The sequence below is a fragment of the Triticum urartu genome, chromosome 3A (assembly GCF_056163025.1).
Source record: "Triticum urartu cultivar PI428250 chromosome 3A, HENAU_Tu73, whole genome shotgun sequence".
NCBI lineage: Eukaryota > Viridiplantae > Streptophyta > Magnoliopsida > Poales > Poaceae > Triticum > Triticum urartu.
This window is the reverse complement of record NC_141875.1, coordinates 590,748,833-590,775,522: the sequence shown is the minus strand read 5'-3', so window position 1 is coordinate 590,775,522 and position 26,690 is coordinate 590,748,833. Positions and strand designations below refer to the sequence as shown.

General features: G+C 41.5%; 1 protein-coding gene and 1 pseudogene across 2 annotated transcripts; both read right to left on the bottom strand.

The window, feature by feature from the left end:
- Positions 1-51: 51 nt before the first annotated feature.
- On the bottom strand, positions 52-3,275 carry LOC125547011 (protein HESO1-like; annotated as a pseudogene). The gene is made up of 6 exons (XR_015599809.1): positions 3,121-3,275; positions 2,457-2,643; positions 2,089-2,267; positions 1,755-2,001; positions 1,527-1,657; positions 52-796 (listed from the first exon to the last, which is right to left on the bottom strand). The product of XR_015599809.1 is annotated as a protein HESO1-like (transcript).
- A 2,094-nt stretch (positions 3,276-5,369) lies between these two features.
- On the bottom strand, positions 5,370-10,768 carry LOC125545266 (protein HESO1). The gene is made up of 9 exons (XM_048709156.2): positions 10,525-10,768; positions 9,408-9,567; positions 8,637-8,798; positions 8,099-8,277; positions 7,926-8,021; positions 7,764-7,833; positions 7,554-7,684; positions 6,705-6,812; positions 5,370-6,613 (listed from the first exon to the last, which is right to left on the bottom strand). The coding sequence occupies exons 2-9, from the start codon at positions 9,556-9,558 to the stop codon at positions 5,564-5,566; spliced, it is 1,947 nt and encodes a 648-aa protein (XP_048565113.1). The 5' UTR covers positions 9,559-9,567; positions 10,525-10,768; the 3' UTR covers positions 5,370-5,563.
- Between the last annotated feature and the right edge of the window lie 15,922 nt (positions 10,769-26,690).

Below are 26,690 nucleotides of genomic sequence, written 5' to 3'. Positions count from 1 at the left end.
CAGTCAACCAGAACAAGTTTTGGATTCCTAGAATCCACATAAAGCACGGGCTGAAGTACATGAGCCGGCTAAGTACTACGTTAAGTAATATAAATTGAGCCGGCAAAGGCTAACTAAACATAGTTGGTCCACGACTGTTGATCAAAGGATGTCCTGGGACTATCTGTTACATGTACTGATTGGGGAAGCTTAAGATGATAGGATGTTCAAAAGATCTACGCGTGAGTTCTGCTTGTGGAGACTTTATATGCAGATGCGTTCTGCTCACTTCTGACCTGCCTGACTCGTTGTTACCCATGTGGCCTATGAATTCCCCCGCTTCCTCTTGGATCCTGTGGCCCTCTGGCAATACTGATTATCGGATGGGGTAGCTGCCACAAGTTCCAGAGATCCTGTGACTCCGCCCTGTTGAGGACTGGTTGAAAGTCTTGCACCTAGTTTTGAACGAACTTCAGGTGTACACAGCTGCGTAAGTAATTCATTCCGGTCGTCGGGATCATAAGAGTAGAAGGTTACGACAGCAGCGTTTGTGAAGGCATTGGCAATACGCCCAAGCTCTAGCGCATCAACTGTTCTAGCTGCATTATCAGATCTATCAAATGGATCTTCGACCTAAAACCAAAAAAAAAACAGCATATACGGATCTTCAACTTGAGGCTAAAATTTACACCAACATAGCCACCAAATGCACCGTGAAGGAAATACTTGCAAACCAGTAGTGAGATTTCATCTCGTCATAGGTTCGTTTGGCCTGACCAGTGTAAGTGGATACATCGCTAGGGACCATCCCGCAAAACTGCAAACAGAGTATAAGCTTGATTGATGAGATTTTTTTTAATCTCAGGTTATGATAATGCTAGTACGATTCCTTTTCGCATAATCAATGTTATGTTATGTTCCAAATGGAAATTATTCATACGAGATTTCATTACCCTACTGTAATGTACATATATACTCCCTCTGTTCAATTTTGTAAGTCGTTTAAGACAGCTGAAATTGAACTGTTTTAGATGTTGTCTTAAATGTCTAAAAGGTCTTACAAAAGTGAACGGAGGAGTACTAGAAATAGCACACAGAATATCTTGACAAACATAAGTGAACTAATTTTGATTAGGTGAAGCGATTAGCTCATTTACAGACAGAATAATCCAAAAAGGTCAATCTATATGGGTGGACTCAAACTGGACTTACAAGTTATAACCCCTGTAAGGATCACAAACTAACTTGAGACACCTACAAACCTACCCCTCTCATATAGTCAGTCATTTATGGCTTTGCTGAGCTTCTCTCTGGCTAGAAATCTGAACTCATCACCACCCACTATGCTAACTTTATTATGATATGATAATGAAGATTGCAAGATAGACAAAAAGAAGGCCTAAAAATGGCTGCTAATGGCTATGACATAAATAGAATAAAACGCACTTAGAAACACGAATAACACATTCAGTGTCTAGAATTTAGGTAGTCGGAGCCTCGGAGGAAAGGCTCATGTAGACAAAATAGTGAAAAATAAGTTCAATTACCTTCGAAAAAAATCCTACAAGGAGAGCACAAAGAGACATATGATTTCTTTGCCCTATGTTCTGGAGTTGAAATTTTTTTATATTTGCTGCACAGACCACATCAACAAGCTTTTCATCAATAAACCTCATTCCTGCATGTGAACGCGACGAGTAAATTACCAACACTATTACACAATACACCACACAATCGTCATCGTCAGTCTCACAAACAAGCCAATTTCGTCTCACCTGCTGGGTCCTCCATATCAAAAAACTTGTTGATAGGTGGAAAAATTGCAGGCGTACAAGTGTGCAAAATACAGTTAAATTGCGTGAAAAATAGGATTTCGGGTTCCATTTTGGCGAAACTACAAATAAGAATTAGGGAAAAAATAAACACCTGGAAATAAAAGATGACAAGTAAGCAAAGCGAATACGAGCTCAGGGTTCCCTTTTTTGGATCATTAATGTTTTGAGCTTTTGCCCATTCCTTGACCTGCAAGGAAATGTGATGCTGAGCCCTGGGCTTAACTAAGAAATCGTGGAAACAGAAAATTGAAGAAAATGGATACATAGAGCTTACCAACAAAACCATATCACCAAAGCGCTTATCTAGAGTATTGAGCCAGTACAGCACTCTGGATTTAATTCGGCCACGGTAGTTATCGATGGATATATCACAGGAAATGCCAAATTTGTTGCTCACATAACTAAGTACTGGAACCCTGGCAGTAGGAATGAACTGCACATCCCTAGCAATACCTGAATCAAGTATGAAAACATAATTTAAACGGGAAAACAAACTTGCCTCATAAAATCTAAATCAGCACAGCCGCACAACAACAGAGGGTATTGCATTTAATCAAGCAACCCCGGAGATTGATCAACATATACGTTACAGTAAAGATCTTTCATTCTGCACGCAGATGCATGGTTCCAAAAAGAAGTTACCTTTGATTTGTAAAACTCTCCTTAATTACTTCACTCAAGGCATTTATTCTTTTGACTCTCAAGGCTTGCTTCTTTTTCTTGGTTGTAAGAGAGTCAGGGTCATTTGACAGCTCAACTGATACATCCAAATCACCTGATTTTGCATAAAGATTTGATGCGAAGGATCCAAAAGGTTTGACAGCAGCATCTGTTAAGGAAAATCCAACACTCAGAAACTGTAGTACTAATAAGTAATAACCTCTCAACACCTCCCTCAAAACTGCAGTAACATTTGCATCGACTGACTAGGCATAGATAGACTAAGGGAAGAATAAGCTGTTGAATTTCGCCTACAACACTCGCAGTATGAAAAAAGTTGCCGGTCAATTGTCACAAACCGAAGCTATCCCATGAAGGTTTATAGATTTTACAATCTTGTCACTTGTCAGTGGTCTCAATAAACTGTTGAGATTGGGCTTACTATGTTAAAGTAGTCTACCAGGAATGCACATCCATAGACCATAATAGAGCATGCATAAGAAGGGAAAACATTTTCCTTCTATAGTAAGCAATACCAAGCTTGATGACAAACAATCACATCATTGCACCCTTAATAAATATTATCAGGATTTTGTTTTTAAATTATGGAAAAGAACCTTGTGGTGACCAAATAATGAGAAGCTACCTCCCAAATCAGCAGCTGAATAGATGGAATTCACAAACTCTTGAATTGTTTCCAGACGTTTGTTTCGATCGTCCTCCGTTGGCTTGATTACAGAGAGAACTTCCTCAATACACTCCCCCACTAAAGAAAAGTCCCGCACAGTCTCAATCATGCTGAAACCCTACCATAACATAATGAGTAAGTTAAAGGAGCATATAGCATTATAAATCACGTACGACCAAATTCAACTTAAGGACTCCCTTCCTTGCGTCTTGATGGATTGATATAGCGAAAAGATATATGTACAATAAATAGTCAAGGTAGGCAACACCGACAACTGACAGTCCAAAACGGCATTGTAGTTGTGCCTCACGCACATGTGCCTCAGTTTGGATGGTGAGTGTCAAGCGTTGGATATCTGGATGTCGACATTAAAGAACTAAGCCTTCTTCTGCTTCTAAATCTACCAACTAAGAAAATTCTAACTGCAAGTTACAAGGAGAATCGATGCGCTAGTTTTCATTTGTACATACTTGCTCAAACAGAACGTAAATGATGCCACGTAGCTATGTTCTCAATCATGTATTCCGATGTTTGTTAAATATTCTTGACCGGAAAAAAAATCTCTTAGGGAATCAAATATATCTTTTTTCTTCCTAAAATTGAAACATACTGAGAAAACCCAGATCTGAAACTGAGAACTTGCAGGCATAGTTAAAAAGGTGCGCCTGCTTAAGCACGCCTAGCGATGGCAAACACATAGCTCTTAATTGTGCTTAATGTGAGCATAATTGTGCTTAAGCATGCACGCGCTTTAGTCAGCCAAAAAACTTTTAAAACTTTTCTTGTAGCTATATGGCAAACTTTGTCGGCATTCACTAATCACTACCTCTTCCATCTCCATCAACGTGAGAAGCAAGACAATGTGTGCGTAGGTTTCTATATGAATGGCAGCAGATAAACCCTAACTTCCGCGATCAACGAAACCAACCAGCGGACGAAGCGATAAACCGATCGAAGAGGCCATGGGCTTAATTACCTCGGGGAAGTTGCGGCTGGACGGGGAGTCTTCTGAGGCGACGAGCCGTCGAAGGCTACGGTCGAGGAGGCGGCGGAGCCCGCTTGCGGCGGGAGCGGGACAGGGTCGCCGAGACGGACTGGGCGGAGGAGGGGCGAGAGACCACCGCGCGTTGGCGTCGAAGCGGTGAAGTGCCGAAGGCCGAAGCGGCTTCTTGTAGACCAGAGTCCACGAAGATGGAGAGGGACACGGTCGTGTGCCATAAAATTTCATTCATAGTCAATACTACGTATTATGATTTTCATAAAGTTCCATAAATTGTCATAAAGTTTCATTCGTGCAGCACGGTCCCGCCCGCACCGTGTTGCTCTCCGTCATTTTTTCATAAATTTCATCAAGGGAATCTAAAGAAGCCTGAGCTAGAGAAGTAGAGATAATATGATAATCAAATCCCCCGCAAAAAAATGTGATAATCAAATGATATTCAATAACTTTGTATCCAAGTTTCGTGCAATTTGATTTCATGTATACCTTTTTTTTTCTCGTCAACTCTTGAAAAACAAAACAGTGAAAAGCTAGTGCTCGAGCATACACATGCGTACGATGTACGTACCAAGCACTACCCCTTCTCCTGAAAGAAAGAAAGACTCCCAGGCGTTTAGGGTTTTTTCGCCTCCCGTCGGCGCTGCCGTCAATCTGCCTCGTCCCTTGTGGCCTTAGGGCCAAGCAAGACGGTGAATCCCGACCCTTGCCGGCGGGAGGGCTCATGCTTCATTTTTGCTGTTTTTCTTTAATCTATTTATGGTTTGTATCCTACTTAGGAAGGTGAGGCGGGGGCTGCCGTGGCTCTCTGAAGATGAAATAAGGTTTGTACTGCCTAGCCCCATCCTAGTGGTGTGTTTCGCGTCGTCGGACTGCGTGTGGAGGCGTGTCTTCCGATCTTTGGCTCCCTCCAATAGTTGTAGTTGTACTTCTCCCTTTCATTGCTCCTTGGTCATGACCATCACGTACCACCCGAAAGAACACGCTCAGTACAATAGCCGAGGGAAGGAGGACCGAGGGCAAAATGCTCAAGTCAAAAGCAGTGATATGTAGCATTTTTCTAAGAAAATTGCATTTACGGGTACACTAAGCATTGAAACCCCTAGCCACTGCTCTAAAAGAGAAGATGCAGCACAGGGGGAATGCATGTCCATCAAAGTTCAGTGGATAAAGGCAACAGCGCTCTAGTCATCATCAGGGAAGAGGGAAATGCAAGGTTTGGCATCTCAAGTGACATTTCACCAGCGAAACATTCTGCACAAAATCTTTAGTGGAAATCGTTACATTGCCTCCGCGACAAGCTAAAGTATGAAGGATGACATACATCATGAAATCGAAATCGATACATTTTGTCAGCCAATGGAAACAGCAAATTGCTATCTTTGCTGCGACTAACAGTTCTGGTCAGGTCTGATGTTGGCTGCTTCCTCGCCATTCCGTACGGCTTGAGGAACCTTGTGACCGCGAGTCCCGTGCCCGTGCCGGTCCATTCTGGAGCCCTCCAGCAACAGGCTCGTACCTTGTAGTCACCCCATTCCTATAATACCTCGCCTGATGGCCGGGTGTGTATTGCGCCCCACACCAGTTCTGGTGTGATCCTTGGCCTGCAGTATACACTGGCTGATTGTAATATCCATTCTGGTATTGTCCTGGCATGTGAACCCCAGTTGTATGACCCTGCGGTTGACTATGATAGTTGTATGGTCCTGGCCTTTGGATCCCGCTTGTATGAACAGGCGACTGACTCTGATACTCGTTCTGGTATGATCCTGGTGTTTGGAACCCGCTTGTATGAGGCTGCTGTTGACTCGGATAGTAGTACGGCCCTGCTGCTTGGTACACTGGGGTATACGCCGGTTGATGATTATGATTCTCGTATGGTACCCCTGTCGGGCCCCATGTAGTGTGCGCCTGTGGATGGCTCTGACTCAGGTATGATCCTGTTGTTTGGCGGCCCAAAGTATATGCCGATGAGGGATAATGGTTTGTGTATAGCCCTGGCTGTCTTGATGGCTGATGAACTGCGGCGTTAGCATAAACCTGAGGAGGGTCATGATTTCGGTGGTGTCCTGGCGTTTGGCGCCCTGCAGTATCAGTGTTCACCTGAGTAGGATTCTGGACAGTGTTCGCCTGAGTAGGATTCTTGACTGGTCTGCTTCCTGTAAATCCTTTGGCTCTGGGGCGACGTTGATTATTAGATACCTTAGCTCCCACGTTGATTACATGCTGTCGAGTACTTTGCGGGGTATTTGTATAATTGTTAGCGATGACTCTTCCGCCAAGTTTTGAGCAAACACCAGGTGTGGACAACATTGCCAGTAAGTCGTTTCGGTCAGTATGCTCGAGAGAAGCTAACTTGTTCTTAGCATCACTGAAGGCGCTAGCAATTAGGAGGAGCCCTCTCTCACCAACCGCTCTAGCAGCATTATCAGGCCTCTCAACTGGATCTTCGACCTAAACAAGAGTAACAAACAGATGTCATGTCAGTATGTAGGGTAAATTCTTGATTATATCAGCAGCAAAATGCACAGGATATTGGTCTTACAAACAAGCTATAGGGTTTCTTCCTCAAAATTGGAATGTCCTGAATCTTCTTGAACTGACCCGTGTAGGTAGATATCACATCACTCGAAAGGGAGTCAATGTGACAAAACTGCAAACAATACAAGATCACCAGTTAGGCTTGTTTCTTGAGGTAAAAATGAGGAAATGCAGAATGCCTTTTGATATGAGAATGGTTGTGTCCTTTTGGTATCAAAAATTTATCCATGCCAAATTCCATTGCACATACTCATCCAGCAAATGAGCAATAGCGGATAAATGCGAAACGTGCTTTCATTGGCAAAAACTTAAGCTAGCAACATGAACTAATCCATGAAACCAAGGGATTAGCATATTTAGCGAATGCAAAGAAGATAGTTTGCTTTATTGGGAATGTAACCCCAGCAAAATAAACAATATGGGACAGTTTGCGACTGGCTGATGCTGTGTGACACTGTCCTGTGGAATATAACTAGTTATATGGAGTTTAAAAAATTCTAGTAAAATATTTATGCTATTATTGCTCTGAAATATCCTATCATATCAATTAGCATTTCGCCTCCATGTAAGTTGTATGACAAATTCTAGTGAAATATTTCTGCTATCACTGTCCTGAAAGCTCCTATCAATTAGTTGAAGTATCAACAAATTAGTTGAAGTATCACTAATTAAAATATGGCCTAAAAGTGTACCAGGAAATTAAATGACCGTAACCAAGACAAAAAGGAAATTTCCTGAAAACACAAGTAGCCTGTTTTATGAAGATGTTAACTACAAGTGATAAGAGTACAATTAAGATAGTCAGAGAGATGGTTGGCTTAGCAAAGATAGTGAGGGCACAATGCTCAGTTACCTTGTGAAAAAAGGTTGCAAGGAGATGACAAAGAGAGCTTTCATTTCTTTGTTCCTTGTTCTGGCTTTGAAATTTTGCTATATTTGCAGCACAAACCTCATCAAGATGTTCCTCATTATAAAGCGTCATGTCTACATGTGACTGTAATGATTAAGTTACCAGGAACTAGTACGCTAGACAACCATCAGAGAAAATATGAGTTCACTGAACCTGCAAAATCTTCTGTGATATTCCCTTCATAAATGTCCTCCAAAGGTGGTAGGATTGCCGGCTCACATGTCTCAAAATTTAGCATCAGAGAGGTAAGCAAAAGATATTATTGAAACGATAAACAAGATAATTGGACTTAACTTCCAAAGTAAGAAGTATTACCTGAAAATGAAAGAGAACAAGTAGGCAAAGCGAATAGGAGTTCAGGGTCCCACTTTTTGGATCATTAATGTTTTGAGCTTTTGCCCACTCCTTGATCTGCAAGGAAACTTGATGCTGAGCCTTGGGTTTACTAGAAAAACCCATCAGCAAAAGACTATCACTTTGGAGCTTACCAATAAAACCATATCACCAAAGCGCTCATCCAAAGTACTGATCCAGTAGAAGATTTTGGATTTAATTCGACCAGGGTAGTTATCAACGGATAAATCGCAGGAAATGCCAAAGCGGTTGCTCACATACTGAAGAACTGGGACTCTTGCTTGAGGAATGAACTCCATATATCCATAAACACCTAAATACAATAAAAGGAGCACAACCAAATTTAAATGAGATGTTCAGTAGGCATGGAGTGCTAAAAACCATCACAGGGGCAAAAAAAAACAAAGTGCCACAGTAAATTCACCAACCACAGAACAATAATGAAATTCTTGAATAAATCACAGCCAGACACATAAGTTAGAATGATGGTCCCTCACATGATTTTGTACTACTTGGTGCACACAAACATATGATGACTGTTTTACCACAAAAGCTATGAGTATTCACAAGTCGAAACTAGAAATTCATCATTCTGGTTAATGCTATTCGCAGGATAGAGTGATCAGGCAACGCATTATGTAGGCTTATGTATTGTAGAATAGACAGAATTACCTCCCCTTTGCAAAGCTGTCCTTACTGCTTTCAAGATACTTATCTTCTTTTTCTTGTTTATAGGAAGGTTTGAGCTATTCATGAGCTGAACTGATATATCCAAATCTCCTGATTTTGAGTATAGATTTGATAGAAAGGATCCAAAAGGTTTTGCAGCAGCAGCTGTAAGGAAAGTGAGAAAATCAGGTAAAGCAACATTTAAACTGTATCATGAGAAACTTCAAACACCTTTCACTTGTCATTATAGAAATTTCAAATTTCTTGACCTGTATGTTGGTTAATTAAGTCTATGACAAGAAATAAATCTATCCTCTGGTAAAGATCATTGTGTGTCATTTGAGCAGCTCATAACCTAGCAAATCACATATTGCCGCCATAGGTCACTAGTTACACAGTGGCAGACACCTGGACCTGTCAATGAGTCACCGTTGCAATACTTAGTCTCCAAATGAAGTGCATTCACAGGTGACTAGATTACCGCTTCTCATCTATCGTCTTTGGTTCTTTGCTATTCTCAAACACAAACTACTCTAGGGTTCTTTAGGAATATGATAGACTCTATGGAAAACCTTTGGGGATATATTCAACTTTGCAGACGTCCTGTAACGGATTACAAATACTGTGTTTCAGAAATTTATATCAAAAGTCCATGGACAAAAGGAAAAGGCTTTCCCTTCAGTAGTGCAGAGTGCAGCACAAACTTCACTGTCAATATCAGGCTCATTTCCAAATAATGGATAAGGCTCCCATGGTAGTAAAGGAGTAAGTTACCTTTCAAGGCTGCAACTGGTTGCATGGAAACTTCCAGCTCCTTAATTGCAGATAGTCTTTTGTTCAGATCATCATCTGCCGGTTTTATTTGAGAGAGGATGTCTTTAATGCACTTCTCCAGCACATCGTTGTTGGGGGCAAGTTCAATCATGCTGAAATACTGAAGCCAAGAAGAAACATGAGATCAAAGCAAGAAAAAAAGGGAGAAGTAATATGAGTGTCAATTAGCACCGCTAAACACTAGTTACAAGTACAATGACTGCCCTGGTTTTCTTTCATACAAAATTTTCCAGGACAGAATGTACGAGCCATGTTTTCAAAGAACCATAACAATAAAAGAACTTAGTGGAGCACTGCATTCTCTGAGAGAACCAAACTATCCGTAACTCTCTAAAAGTAGAAAATTTATGGAGACCACAAACTAAAACCTAGAATCTTCATAGTGAGAAGACAAGTGGATTTAGTGGCAGCGCTACCAAGTTTTAACGTAATAGGGATTTGGGGTATAAGTGACTGCCCTAGGATCTTGGTAACGAGGCACATGGAGTGGAATACCCTCAATGCAACTCGGAGGAGTGGGGTACCTTGAAAACCTCCTAGCATATTCAACTATGGCATGAGGGGAAGCATCACGGCCCAAGTCAAGGAATGGAACCTTTTTGTGCATGTCCTATCTTGTTTGTGTTTACCTTACCTACCATTAACACACAACATGGCAAACAATCCACAGAAAAAGCTCCCATGCCGTGAGTGATTTCTGCCTCAAACACGAATTTTTCATCAAATTTTCTGTATATTGCAGATTTTGCTCATCCGCGCAAAGGCAAAACCTGAGTCTTAAAAGTAGCTTAATTAGGCTGATGCACCACAACTAGTGCTGCCCACCGTGAGTGATAGGCTAGGCTAGGCTAGTGGAAAGCAAAGCACTGACATGGCGTGCTTCCATGCATCGAGTATCAGCCCTCGAAGCAAGACGCATTCTTTAATCAGAGCGGCGGGGGGCCTACCGCGATGGCCAGCGAACCCCCCCACAATCGAAAGACCCCTATCCCAAAATTTCATGCCGGGAGGGGGGTCGTACGGACTAGCCGACGCGGAGTGGCGAGGGGATTTTTACCTGGAGAAAAACGGGGGGTGGATCTGGGTTACTGGGGGAGCGCGAAGTCGGCGGCCGCTGAGTGGCGGCGACGGCGGCGGCCGCGTGCGGTGAAGTCGCGTCGTCGGGTCGGGTCAAGGGGGGCAGGTCGACGAGGGGCGAGAGGTGGAGGAGACCATGGCAGGGGGGGAAAGGGTTATGCAGCGGCCGCGCCGAGTTGGAACGAGGGCGGAGACCTGGTCTGGTTCGGAGACGCCGAAGCGGCACGCACCAGAGGAAAGCCGGAAACGAAGCTTTCGATGGATCTGTGGGCCTTGGGGTGGTTAATGTGGTACGATGCTGACTCGATCACACTTCCTTTACAGATGTAAATTAAATGTACTCTACCCTTTGTCATTCCCTAGTACCTTCGGTGCTAAGGCTGTTTTTTTTCCTCTCAAAATGAAAGGCTGATTTTTAAACATAGTACTCCCTCCATTTTTATATACAAGGCCACTATGAAATATCATACTTTAAATCTAGGGCAACGCTCTGCATCGGCTCGGCTATAGGACGAACGAAGTCGTCTCGCACACCGTTCGATTTTGTTGCTATTAGTAGCTAGATCCACCTTGCATGGTCAAACCCATCCTCTGATCACCCCCTCATGACGTTGCACGGTCATCTCTCTTCCTTCGGTGTTGACTCAGGATGTGACGTCACTGCCCGTCGACTTGCCACACCGCGCAGCCCCTTCACAACATCACACGTGGACGCGATAGATGTTGGCCGGATCCAGGCATTGGTGGCCCCCCTCGTAGCAGCCATCATCTGACGTGGCCGCATTTGTAGCATCGTCGGCCGCAATTGCACCATCGTCGACCACCTCAGCACCGGTGCCTAATCTTGCCTCGCCTCTCGTCTCCTTTGCAGCAGCGACCACCAGCCATTGCAGCAGCGCGCATCTCTACTCATAGCAGCAGTAATGGGTTTGCAGTTGTGTGTCGTGTCACTCTTGTACGCCTTTACCTTGTAGCGACGCCTTGCTTGCATCATTTTTCTTCCCGCTCTTGTAGATTTCACTTGGAATCGTGGGGAGGTGCTTCTCTTCGCTTATGTTCACTTGGGGACACAACCGAGTTGCGAACCAGTGCTCAAGGAACCGCATCCATGTCATCTTTAGAAATGGAGGGGGAGGTGATGGCCAGGATCCAGAAGTAGGCAAAGGAGAAAGAAAGGGATGGGGACACGCTCGGGAAAAGAAGTGGATAAGATAGTCCTCCGTAGAGATGAGTAGAAGATGGAGCCAGTGTGCGAGCTCATGGGACATGTGACATACGACCGAGGTAGCCGATGGGAGCGCGCAATTACCCTAGCAATTTAAACCGGTTTCCTTTAATCTAAACTAATAATTACTCATATAAAAGATGTTGGAGTACCCGCCTCCCGGGGGTATCCTCGCTAGCAAGTGCCTTCCAACTCGTTTGATTCGGGCGCGTCTCACCGCGACCTGCCTGCCACCCTTCCCGACATCCGATCGGGCACAGGCGCTCCTCATCGAGCTGGGGGGCTCGGGGGTCCATGACTTGTGAGTCACGGGGGTGCGCAGGGCCATCTTTCGGTGGTGTTTTTTGTTGTGCCTCATATGTCGCCTCGTGCGTTGTTCGGAGTGTCCATCACCATGAATTATTTCGGTTGCGGGCATGCATTTGGTTGGATCGTGTCGGATAACTCTCGCATGATGTTGATGGGTTGGCGGAGGTATTAGCTTTTTCAGTCTGGTTTGTGCATTGCTTGGGGTGATCGTCATTGTTGCTTGTTCGGTTGATGTCCGGTGTTGGGTCGGGTTATGCCGGGTACCCCTCGTGCGATGTTGTCGGGTCAACAAGGTTCTTTGCTTTCAGGGTCCAGTTTGATGACCACTGTTTGTGTGTTCTTGGTGGCCAGTTAGGAGGTCCTTGGGGATGTCGCTTCTCTATCGACGTTGTAGTGGTTCATTCGTTCGGCTCGGTGTTCCCTGGGATTGGCATGCGTCAATGTAGTCGAACTAGTTGGACATTATTGAGTATAACACTTGAAGTCACATATGGTTTAGCCGCTCTTGGTGTGTTGTCTATGGTCGATTATGAGGTCCTTGGGGAGGTTGCTTTTTTATGAGTGGAGCTCGGTTCGTCCGGCTTGCTCTTACTTGAGTCGGCATGCACCATTGTGGTCGAAATATAACGCCAAAGGTTGTTGATGGTATAGGTTACCTATGGGACCACCTTGGGTTGAGCCTTGGCTCCCTGTCTTCTTCCGGCACAAAAACCTTCCTCCTATTTTTCTGCCTTTTTAGGACTTTTTCTGTGGTGTTTTCCTGAAATTCCAAGAACAATAGAAAATAGAAAGGGGCCTTTGGCATTGAACTAATATGTGAGTTACTCAAAGTGGTTTAAAAACGTTGTAAACTTAAAGGATAACGAACATGAAACATACAAAATATCAATATGTTGGATACATATCAACGACCTGACGCATTTGGTTCTTCTTCCACCATGTTGTATGTTCTCTTTTTTCCTTCTATTTTTAACCTGTAAAAGTGGTGCATATTTTGTCTCTAAGATATTTACATAAAATTATGTGCATCCATTTACGGGATGTAGCTGGCATTTTTTTCTTTTGGTTACATGTCTTAATTTATCTAATGGCTAGCCTTAGTAGGCGGCAGCTATGATGTAAGATCATTTAAACCTGTTGGCCGGAGCTTTTTACACGTGGATGTTTTTCTCTGTTAATTTATGTTATCTCTTATATCGGAACACAACTCTATTTTAGGATTGTATGGGAAAAAATGTTCTCGTTTCCCTCTGTTAGGGATTGTTTCTAGATATATCATACTAGCAATTAGTATGGATATGATGTATGTCATTTATGTATCCAATTGCATGGTTAGTAACATCACTATATTACATGTTCCGATGATATTGACTATCATGTTTTATCTTTTGTTCTTCTGGATAAACTTAATGAAAAAATGCTCACTAATTCAACAATATACGTGTAGGCATTTTTCTTCAATTGCTTGCGATGCAACCCTCAAACCACCTCCATTTGAGGGTGTGAATTACAAGATATGGTTTGTGATGGGTAGTACTTTGTCTAACCACCATGAATTGTTTTCACGCCTCTAAAGGAAAGCCAAAGGGAACTCTTACTCCCAAATGAGGGAGAAAGATTTCCAGGCTACAAACACCCTCCTTCGAGGTGTTGTTTTGAGTGCTCTTGGTGGCAAGATCTTCGATCATTTCATGACCAATGAGGTTGGTAGTGATATGTGGGATGTGCTGCAGGCCAAGTTTGGGGTCTCAGACACAGACAGTGAGTTGTGTATCTTATGGAACAAGATCATGGTTACAAGATGACTGTCTCGTAGTTGAGCATGCTCATGAATCTAGTAACTTGTAAACAAACTTGAGCATTTCAATTGTGTGTTACAATGTAAGTTTGTTGCCTGATGCATCATTGCTAAACTTGGTACTTCTCTGAAGAACAAGAGACCGGAACTTTTTGTTGTCAATATTATTAGTACTCTTGATGTGGAAGATAAGGTGAGGGTGAATGACGCACGTGCTTGTTTCCATGAAGAAAATCCTAGTGCCAACTTGGTACACAAGAAGAACTCTAGTTCCACAAATTCAAGATCAAGAGTAACTCCTTGATCACCATACATGGTTATCCTCATTATCGGTTCGCACTCTTTTTTACGTATTTCGGTATCCCCGGGACTAATTTGTTAGTCACTATACTTGGTAAGGAATTGTTGGACACCATAATACCAAGTGGATTAAGAGTGTATCTCTCTATCGACAAAGGGGCAAATTAGAGTCTTGGCATATCTAGCACCACAACATACTTTCTGACTTATCCGAAAGTCACGTGTATCGGTTACGGGGAAACGGTTGATAAACCTAGATCAACCATCTGGTATCCAGCTCTACCATATTCTCATGGTACAAGGACGCAAAGTAAATGTTAACAACATGATCTCACAATAGTTCATAAGTTGGTATATCCAACATCATTGTTACCTTAACCACGTGCTCTCCTTATTGTTAGCATAATTGTTACATGAACAATGCCAATGGTCAGAAAAACAAGACCATCAACAATACATGAGCTAGTCTGGATGCCTTAGGGATCTGTATGGTGTTTATAATTCAAGAAATATTGCAATTATAGAATAGAATGTAAACTTGATCGTCAACATATAAATAGAATAGTAACAACTTTCTTATTTCCTCTAGAGCATATTTCCAACACATGTGGACATCATCATTGCCTGCCCCCGCCACCGAGGGGAAGAAAGGCCTTCACTTGACCACGTGTCACGAAACTATGGCCCGTGCCTTGAAATCGAGACCAATCAAACCACCTAACTTCACCACCACTACACACCCAAGCATCCACCTCCCGCATTGCTCCACCATGACATCACGCGGCCCACGCCGCCACGAGGCAACCACCAAGGCACCTCACATCGTGATGTCTAACATATTATTCAACTTTCATATACTTTTTGGCAACTTTATATATTATTTTTGGGACTAACATATTGATCCAGTGCCGAGTGCCAGTTCCTGTCTGTTGCATGTTTTTAGTTTCACAGAATATCCATATCAAATGGAGTCCAAACGGGATAAAAATAGACGGAGCTTATTTTTGGATAATATGGAAAACTTGGAAGGAAAATCAACGCGAACCAGTGCCTGAGGTGGTCACGAGGCAGGGGGCGCGCCTGCCCCCCTGGGCGCGCCCCCTACCCTCGTGAGGCCACCGTAAGGCGGTTGACGCTCTTCTTTTGCTGCAAGAAAGCTAATATTCGGAAAAAAAATCACGGCAAAGGTTTCAGGCCAATCGGAGTTACGGATCTCCATATATACACGAAACAGTGAAACAGAGCGAGAACAGAACGCAAAACCAGGGAGAAATAGAGAGATAGATCCAATCTCGGAGGGGCTCTCGCCCCTCCCACGTCATGGGAGCCAAGGACCAGAGGGGAAACCCTTCTCCCATCTAGGGAGGAGGTCAAGGAAGAAGAAGAAGGGGGCCCCTCTCCCCCTTGCTTCCGGTGGCGCCGGAGCGCTGCCGGGGCCATCATCATCACCGCCATCTTCACCAACAACTTCACTGCCATCATCACCAACTCTTCCTCCCTCTATGCAGCGGTGTAACCTCTCTCTTACCCGCTGTAATCTCTACTTAAACATGGTGCTCAACGCTATATATTATTTCCCAATGATGTATGGCTATCCTATGATGTTTGAGTAGATCTGTTTTGTCCTAATGGCTATTTGATGATCAAGATTGGTTCGAGTTGTATGTTTTATTATTGGTGTTGTCCTATGGTGCTCTCCATGTCGCACAAGCGTAAGGGATTCCCGTTGTAGGGTTTGCAATATGCTTATGATTTTCTTATGGTGGGTGGCGTGAGTGACAGAAGCGCAGACTCGAGTAAGTAGGTTGTTTGCGTATGGGATAAAGGGGACTTGATGCTTTAATGCTATGGTTGGGTTTTACCTAATGAATCTTTAGTAGTTGCGGATGCTTGCTAGAGTTCCAATCATAAGTGCATATGATCCAAGTAGAGAAAGTATGTTAGCTTATGCCTCTCCCTCAAATAAAATTGCAATAATGATTACCGGTCTAGTTATCGATTGCCTAGGGACAAATAACTTTCTTGTTGACAAAAGCTCTTTACTAAAACTAATTTAGTTGTGTCTTTATCTAAACAGCCCCTAGCTTTTATTTACTCGCTCTTTACTTTCTTGCAAACCTACAAAAAATACCTACAAAGTACTTCTAGTTTCATACTTGTTTCCGGTAAAGCGAACGTCAAGTGTGCGTAGAGTTGTATCGGTGGTCCATAGAACTTGAGGGAATATTTGTTCTACCTTTAGCTTCTCGTTGGGTTCGACACTCTTATTTATCGAAAGAGGCTACAATTGATCCCCTATACTTGTGGGTTATCAAGACCTTTTTCTGGCGCCGTTGCCGGGGAGCAATAGCGTGGGGTGAATATTCTCGTGTGTGCTTGTTTGCTTTATCACTAAGTAATTTTTATTTGTTGTTCTTAGTTGTTTCCTATCTTTAGTTATGGGTAGGAAACGCAAAATACCAAAAAAATTAGTTGTACCTACTGAACCAATGGTTGAAGAACCAATCAAAATCTATCACACTGCTGAAGCTTATTACTTGGATCATCTTCGATCCCTATGTGCTCGTGCTGAAACCCCAACTAGCTTAGTTGAGGGAAAATCTTTAGATGAGCATGCTTGTTATGTGCGACACCGTATATCTCAAAAAGGGAAACTTTTACAGCATCAAATTAATACTATGCAATGCTATGCTTGGAATTTATGTTATTATTATGATTTTACTTGTTGTTCTGAAAACCCTAAGAAACACCTTCCCTATCAATGTGGGTTTAGTGATAATGGAATCGTATCTTCGTATGATAAAGGTGCTTATAGTTACTATGATGTTCAACAAATTGAAGAATTTGTTGCTTTTAAGGGTGCTTTTGAAATTTCTTCTTTGATTGAAAAGTATGATGCTACTCTTTACAAATCTGAAAATTTTGCCATACTTGAATATTGTTATGAGAATTATGTTTCTAATGCCTATGTTAAACAATATATTGAGGAGTACTCCGCTGCCCAAGAAGAAACTAATATTTTGCAGGAGTCTATGGAAGAAGAAATTGATGAAACTATGAGCTCATTGGATGAAAAAGATGATGAGGAGAGCGAAGAACAAAAGGAGGAAGAGCGGATTAGTTACCCGTGCCCACCTTCTAATGAGAGTAACTCTTCAACTCATACATTGTTTAAATTCCCTTCGTGCTTACCGAAGGATGATTGCTATGATGGCTGTTATGATCCCGTTGATTCTCTTGAAATATCCCTTTTTGATGATGCTTGCTATGCTTGTGGCCAAGATGCCAATATGAATTATGCTTATGGAGATGAACTTGCTATAGTTACTTATGTTAAACATGAAATTTTTGCTATTGCACCCACACATGATAGTCCTATTATCTTTTTGAATTCTCCCGACTACACTATATCGGAGAAGTTTGCCCTTATTAAGGATTATATTGATGGGTTGCTTTTTACCGTTGCACATGATGATTTTGATAGATATAACATGCATGTGCTTGATGCTCCTACTTGCAATTATTATGAGAGAGGAACTATATCTCCACCTCTCTATGTTTCCAACACGATAAAATTGCAAGAAACTATTTATACTATGCATTGGCCTTTACTATGTGTGCATGAACTGTTCTTTTATGACATGCCAATGCATAGGAAGAGAGTTAGACTTCGTCATTGCTTGATATATGTTGCTTTGTGCTCACTACTAAATTACAAATCATTGTTAATTAAAATTGGCTTTGATATACCTTGGGATCCGGGTGGATCCATTACTTGAGCACTATATGCCTAGCTTAACGGCTTTAAAGAAAGTGCTGCCAGGGAGACAACCCGAAAGTTTTAGAGTCATTTATTTCTGTTGAGTGCTTTCATATAGTTTAAAAACAACAAAAATAAAGAGGGGAACCCAAAGCTTTTTCAAAAAGAAAAGTGAAAGTGAGAAAGACAAGCTTTGTTGAAGTGGGAGCTAGCCTTGAACTTTGTTCATGCTCACAGAAACTTTGTGAATCTTGATTACAGAAACTTTTCAATAAAAATAATTATCCCCTTGTACAATTCCACTGTATTATAAAAATAATGTGCCAAGGTTTGCCTTTAGGATGTTTACAATGCTTGTTGGTTTGTGCGGTACAGGACATCAACTTTGGCTGTAGTGCATGAATTTAATTTTTTACTGGAACGTCAAATGGTTCTGATTCTTTTTGCACTGTCTTGCTGTACAAATTTTTTATTTTTCCTAATTTTGGCAGAATTTTTCAAGTATCATAAGTATGGTGAATGTTCAGATTGCTACAGACTTCTGTTTTAGACAGATTCTGTTTTTGATGCATAGTTTGCTTGTTTTGATGAAACTATCAATTTATATCAGTGGATTAAGCCATGAAAATGTTATATTACAGTAGACACAATGCAAAAACAAAATATGAATTGGTTTTCAATAGTACTTAGATTAGTGATTTGCTTTATTATACTAACGGATCTTACCGAGTTTTCTGTTGAAGTTTTGTGTGGATAAAGTGTTCGATGATTGAGAAGGTCTCGATGAGAGAAGAAGGAAGAGAGGCAAGAGCTCAAGCTTGGGGATGCCCGAGGCACCCCAAGTAAATATTCAAGGAGACTCAAGCGTCTAAGCTTGCGGATGCTGGGGAGGGATCCCCTCTTTCTTCAACAAATATTGGTATGTTTTCAGATTCGTTTCATTCATGCGATATGTGCAAGTCTTGGAGCGTCTTTTGCATTTAGGTTTTTCTTTTTCTTTTTATGCACCATGCTGGTATGAGATAGTCCTTGGTTGATTTATAGAATGCTCATTGCACTTCACTTATATCTTTTGAGTATGGCTTTATAGAATGCTTCATGTGCTTCACTTATATCATTTGAAGTTTGGATTGCATGTTTCTCTTCACTTAGACAACCGCCATTTGTAGAATGCTCTTTTGCTTCACTTATATTTGTTAGAGCACGGGCATATCTTTTGTAGAAAGAATTAAACTCTCGTGATTCACTTATATCTATTTAGAGAGATGACAGGAACTGGTCATTCACATGGTTAGTCATAAAATCCTACATAAACTTGTAGATCGCTGAATATGATATGTTTGATTCCTTCCAATAGTTTTGTGATATAAAGGTGGTGATATTAGAATCATGCTAGTCGAGTAATTGTGAAATTGAGAAATACTTGTGTTGAGGTTTGCAAGTCCCGTAGCATGCACGTATGGTGAACCGTTATGTAACGAAGTCGGAGCATGAGGTGTTTATTGATTGTATTCCTTATGAGTGGCGGCCGGGGATGAGCGATGGTCTTTTCCTACCAATCTATCCCCCTAGGAGCATGCGCGTAGTACTTTGTTTTGATGACTAATATATTTTTGCAATAAGTATGTGAGTTCTTTATGACTAATGTTGAGTCCATAGATTATACGCACTCTCACCCTTCCATCATTGCTAGCCTTTTCGGTACCGTGCATTGCCCTTTCTCACCTCGAGAGTTGGTGCAAACTTCGCCGGTGCATCCAAACCCTGTGATACGATATGCTCTGTCACACATAAGCCTCATTATATCTTCCTCAAAACAGCCACCATACCTACCTATCATGGCATTTCCATAGCCATTCCGAGATATATTGTCATGCAACTTCCATCATCATCATATACATGACTTGAGCATTTATCATCATATTGCTTTGAATGATCGTAAGATAGCTAGCATGATGTTTTCATGGCTTGCCCGTTTTTTGATGTCATTGCTACGCTAGATCATTGCACATCCCGGTACACCACCGGAGGCATTCATATAGAGTCATATCTTTGTTCTAGATATCGACTTGTAATATTGAGTTGTAAGTAAATAAAAGTGTGATGATCATCATTATTAGGACATTGCCCCAGTGAGGAGAGGATGATGGAGACTATGATTCCCCCACAAGTCGGGATGAGACTCCGGACGAAAAAAAGAGAGAAGGCCCAAAAAAAGAAAAAAAAAGAAAAAAAGAGAGAAAAAGAGAGAAGGGGCAATGTTACTATCCTTTTACCACACTTGTGCTTCAAAGTAGCACCATGTTCTTCATATAGAGAGTCTCTTGAGTTATCACTTTCATATACTAGTGGGAATTTTCATTATAGAACTTGGCTTGTATATTCCAACGATGGGCTTCCTCAAATGCCCTAGGTCGTTGATACGTCTCCGTCGTATCTACTTTTCCAAACACTTTTGCCCTTGTTTTGGACTCTAACTTGTATGATTTGAATGGAACTAACTCGGACTGACGCTGTTTTCAGCAGAATTGCCATGGTGTTGTTTTATGTGCAGAAAACAAATATTCTCGGAATGACCTGAAACTCCACGGAACATCTTAGAAAAAAACTCCTCGCCAAAGATGAAGACCAGGGGGCCCACACCCTTCTCACGAGGGTGGGGGGCGCCCCCCTACCTCATGGGCCCCCTGGAAACCCTCCGACGCCAACTCCAACTCTATATATTTGCTTTCGGAGAGAGAAAAATCAGAGAGAAGAAATCATCGCGTTTTACGATACGGAGCCGCCACCAAGCCCTAAAACCTCTCGGGAGGGCTGATCTGGAGTCCGTTCGGCGCTCCAGAGAGGGGGATTCGTCGCCGTCATCATCAACCATCCTCCATCACCAATTTCATGATGCTCACCGCCGTGCGTGAGTAATTCCATCGTAGGCTTGCTGGACGGTGATGGGTTGGATGAGATTTATCATGTAATCAAGTTAGTTTTGTTAGGGTTTGATCCCTAGTATCCACTATGTTCTGAAATTGATGTTGCTATGACTTTGCTATGCTTAATGCTTGTCATTAGGACCCGAGTGCCATGATTTCAGATCTGAACCTATTATGTTTTCATGAATATATGTGAGTTCTTGATCCTATCTTGCAAGTCTATAGTCACCTACTATGTGTTATGATCCGGCAACCCCGAAGTGACAATAATCGGGACCACTCTCGGTGATGACCATAGTTTGAGGAGTTCATGTATTCACTATGTGCTAATGCTTTGTTCCGGTTCTCTATTAAAAGGAGGCCTTAATATCCCTTAGTTTCCAATAGGACCCCGCTGCCACGGGAGGGTAGGACAAAAGATGTCATGCAAGTTCTTTTCCATAAGCACGTATGACTATATACGGAATACATGCCTACATTACATTGATGAATTGGAGCTACTTCTGTGTCACCCTATGTTATGATTGTTACATGATGAACCTCATCTGGCATACTTATCCATCACTGATCCGGTGCCTACGAGTTTTCCATATACTGGTTTACGCTTATTTACTTTCCCGCTGCTACTGTTACAATCACTACAAAATAGCAAAAATATTAGTTTTGTTGTCTTTACTTTTGTTGCCGCTACCACCACTATCATATTACTGTGCTACTAAACACTTTGCTGCAGATACTAAGTTTCCAGGTGTGGTTGAATTGACAACTCAGCTGCTAATACTTGAGAATATTCTTTGGCTCCCCTTGTGTCGAATCAATAAATTTGGGTTGAATACTTTACCCTCGAAAGCTGTTGCGATCCCCTATACTTGTGGGTTATCAAGACTAATTTCTGGCGCCGTTACCAGGGAGCATAGCTCTATTCTTTGAGTCACTTGGGATTTATATCTGCTGGACACTATGAAGAACTTGAGAGATCCAAAAACCAAGATCTATCCCTCAACTACGAGGGGAGGTAAGGAACTGCCATCTAGCTTTGCACTTGATTCACCTTCTGTTATGAGTAAGTTAGCGACACCTACACCTGCTTCTGCTATTCGTTCTGATATGTCGCATGTTATTGATGATGCCACTTCTGTTATGCATGATACTTATGATGAAACTGCTTCTATGCCTGATACTAATGTGCCCCTTGGTGAATTTCTTGATGAACAAACTGCTAGGGCTAGAGAAAAAGAAATTATTGAATCTGAATACGATGATGATAGTGATGATGAAAATATGCATGTTATTCCTGAGGGTTATCTTTTTGATATGGAATCTTCTGCCGCTATTTTAGCTTGCAAAGATAGATATGAGCTTAAGAGGTTATTAATTAAATGGAACAAAGAATCACTTAGAGATAAAATGAGACCTGACCCCGCTTTTGCTACTTCACCTATTTGTGTTCCTGATAAGGATTATGAATTCTCTGTTGATCCTGATATAATTACTTTGGTTGAATCTGATCCGTTTTATGGCTATGAATCTGAAACTATTGTGGCACATCTTACTAAGTAAATGATATAGCTGCCCTGTTCACTAATGATGAGAGATCGCGTTACTTCTATATACTCAAAATATTTCCGTTCTCATCAAAGGGTGATGCTAAGATATGGTTTAATTCTCTTGATCCTGGTTGTGTGCGTAGTCCCCAGGATATGATTTATTACTTCTCTGCTAAATATTTCCCTGCTCATAAGAAACAAGCTGCTTTGAGGGAAATATACAACTTCGTGCAAATTAAAGAAGAGAGTCTCCCACAAGCTTGGGGGAGGCTTCTCAAGTTACTTAATGCTTTGCCTGATCATCCTCTTAAGAAACCTGAAATACTTGATATCTTTTATAATGGACTAACTGATGCTTTCAGAGATTACCTGGATAGTTGTGCTGGTTCTCTTTTCAGGGAAAGAACACCGGATGAAGCTGAAATTCTATTGAATAATATGTTGACAAATGAAAATAATTGGGCACCTCCTGAGCTAGCTCCTGAGCCAACTCCTGCTCCAATTACTGAGCCTATTCTTAAACCAACTCCGAAGAAGAGAGGTGTTCTATTCCTCAGTCCCGAAGATATGCAAGAGGCAAAGAAATCTATGAAAGAAAAAGGTATTAAAGCTGAAGATGTTAAGAATTTACCTCCTATTGAAGAAATACATGGTCTTAATATACCGCCTGTTGAAGAAACATATGATCTCAATCCTTTTTTATTGAAGAACATCCTGATTCCGATATCCCGACACAGGTAGTAAAGGTAAATTCTCTCTATAGATTTGATGAAGGTGATATCCCTCACTATAAGCCTGCTAGGCAATGCTTTGATGAGTTTGATAATTTTATTGTTAAACAAGAAAATTGCAATGCTTATTTTGGTAGACAATTGAAATATGATTCCGATATGCTTAAGTACTTGGGTGATTATATGGCTAATATTAAAGGTGAACTTAAACTTGTTAGCAAACATGCTTCTATGGTTACCACTCAAGTAGAACAAGTACTTAAGGCTCAAAAAGAAGTGCTTAATGAAATGAATAGTAAGAAAAATGATTATGCTGTTAGAGTGGCCACTAGAACTGGTAGAATGACTCAGGAACCTTTGTATCCTGAAGGCCACCCTAAGAGAATCGAGCAAGATTCTCAAAGAAATAATATTGATGTTCCTAGTTCTTCTAAAAAGAAGAAGAAGAAAAATGATAGAACTGTGCAAACTTTTAGTGAACCTATTGCTGAACCACCTAATAATCCAAATGATATATCTATGTCTGATGCTGAAACACAATCTGGTAATGAACATGAACCTAGTAAAAATATTAATGATGATGTTCATGATGATGCTAAACCTAGTAATGATAATGATGTAGAAATTGAACCTGATGTTGATCTTGATAACCCACAATCAAAGAATCAACGTTATGATAAAAGAGACTTTGTTGTTAGGAAACATGGTAAAGAAAGGGAACCTTGGGTTCAGAAACCCATGCCTTTTCCTCCGAAACCATCCAAGAAAAAGGATGATGAGGATTTTGAGCGCTTTGCTGAAATGATTAGGCCTATCTTTTTGCGTATGAGATTAACTGATGTGCTCAAAACAAATCCTTATGCTAAATATATGAAGGATATCATTACTAATAAAAGAAAGATACCGGAAGCTGAAATTTCCACCATGCTTGCTAATTATACTTTTAAGGGTGGAATACCAAAGAAACTTGGAGACCCCGGAGTACCTACTATACCTTGCTCCATTAAAAGAAATTATATTAAACTGCTTTATGTGATCTTGGAGCCAGTGTTAGTGTTATGCCTCTCTCTTTATATCGTAGACTTGACTTGAATAAGCTGACACCTACTGAAATATCTTTGCAAATGGCTGATAAATCAACTGCTATACCTGTCGGTATCTGTGAGTATGTGCCTGTTGTGGTTGCAAACGTTACTATTTTAATGGACTTTGTTATTCTTGATATTCCCGAGGATGATAGTATGTCTATTATTCTTGGAAGACCTTTTCTTAATACTGCAGGGGCTGTTATTGATTGCAACAAAGGCAATGTCACTTTTCATGTTAATGGTAATGAGCATACGGTACACTTTCCGAGGAAACAACCTCAAGTTCATAGTATCAACTCTATTGGAAAAATTCCATCGATTATATTTGGAGGTTTTGAATTTCCTCTACCAACTGTCAAGAAGAAATATGATATACTTATTATTGGGGATGTGCATATCCCCGTTGAGGTAACTTAGTGTTATTCGAAATTTCTCCGGTTTCATGATTATCGGAATGAGTTTGTTAACAAGACTTGATCAACCTTGTTAGTGGATTCTTTTTGATGAGCATGAGATGGATGAAACTAGAAGCACAACCTTATGTACCCCATTTTTACTTCCTGTTATTTATATTAAATAAAATAAAAATAGTATTTTCAGTCTGTTTCCTGACTTATCCGTGCAATATAAAAATATCTCGAAAATAAAAGTCATCAGAATGCCATGCCAATTTAATATGATTTTTTCAGGAATATTTGAGGATTTACTGTGCAAAAATTACCGCTGGAGGAGCTGCCACCTGGCCACGAGGGTGGTGGGCGCCCCCCCTGGGGTGCGCCCCCCTGCCTCGTGGGCCCACGGTGGCCCTCCTACACTTATCCCAGCACCCATCTTCTTCCTCTGTCTCACACAAACCCGAATATCCAACTCAAGCATGAGTTCCAGCCACTTTTGTTGTGATTTTCGATCTCCTTGCTCAAAGCACCTCTCGCAAAACTGCTTGGGGAGATTGTTCCTTGGTATGCGACTCCTCCATTGGTCCAATTAGTTTTTGTTCTAGTGCTTTATTCTTTGCAAATTTGTGTTGCATAGGTGACCATGTTCTTGAGCTTGCATGTCAAATTTATATGGTTCCAAGTAGTTCTAATGCTTGATTTAGGCTCTAGGCACTTGTAGGAGTAGTTGCTATCAGTTTTATTGAAGTTGGTTCATTTTTGTTTGAAGTTACTAAAAATTTCAGATTGTTTCAGAAAAATAATGAGGAGATTTTTGAGGGGCTCGTCGAGCCAAATCTTGAAGGAAAAGGCACCAAAGCCTAAGTGTAATTTGCCGCGCACCGCGGAGATTCGGGCGTGTGAATGGCCTTCTGAAGATTTCTTGAGAGTAGTCGGTATCTATGAAGATTTTCATGAATTGGCTCACAATGCAGGCCTCACCGCTTTCCTCCACGACCAATGCGATCAGTATCTCTTACTCACAAATACTTTTGTGCAAAACTTTCATTTTCATTCTAGGAACTCACCACCTACGGCGGAGTTTCATTTATATGATGAGCATAAGGAGATGTCACTTTATGATTTCTGTCGGATTTGTTTAATCCCTTTTGAGGGCAAGACAGAAGAACCACATCATGATGATGTGGCTGGGTTTATTGATACTATCACTGTAGGAGAAACTAGAAAGGTTTCCGATGCACGAATCACTAGCATACATTTTCCTGTCTTACACTACTTTGCATTATTTTCTAGTCGTTGTTTAATTGGACGCGGAAACAGTGTAAACCTTAGTATCCCTGATATAATTATTCTGCACCACGGTTTATACAGTGATAACACTTTTAGTATGGGTGGTATTATTGCTAGACGGTTAAGTATGAACCGTACTAAGGGTCCCATCTTTGGAGGCGTCTATGCCACACGCCTAGCTGCACATTTTAACATACCTATTAGGCATGCTGAGAAGGAAGAAAAGGTGATGCCCCGTGTTTATCTAGATCATAAAAGTATGGTGGCACATGATTTTATTGTTAAGAATAGGGCAGGAGAGCTTAAATATCAATTGTTCTTTAACAAACATCATCCTGAGACTATTATCCTGCCTGCTCCTTCTTTGTTTCATTTTGTAGGACCCTACCTCGTTACGTGGGCTTCCGTCCAAGCTTACAAGAATCATGCACCAGCTCCGGAACAGGAACCACAAGATGAACCTCCACGACAATCTGTTTATTCTTGGGATCCAGAGATGACTGTCAGCCAGTGGCAGTCAGAGTCTTCTTCTTCATCACAGTATGATCCCAATTATTCTTCCTCATCACAGTACGACCCCAACAACTATTATTATGGATATCCGCCAGGCCAGCCGTGGCAATAGACCAACTTAGGCCAAAAGCCTAAGCTTGGGGGAGTACGTATTTCTCACCGACATTACATTTATGTTCACACACACTCATTGCTAGATGTCGGTGCTCATACTTTTTCACTGTAATATCCATGCTAGTTTATTTTATTTTTCCTACTTTCTT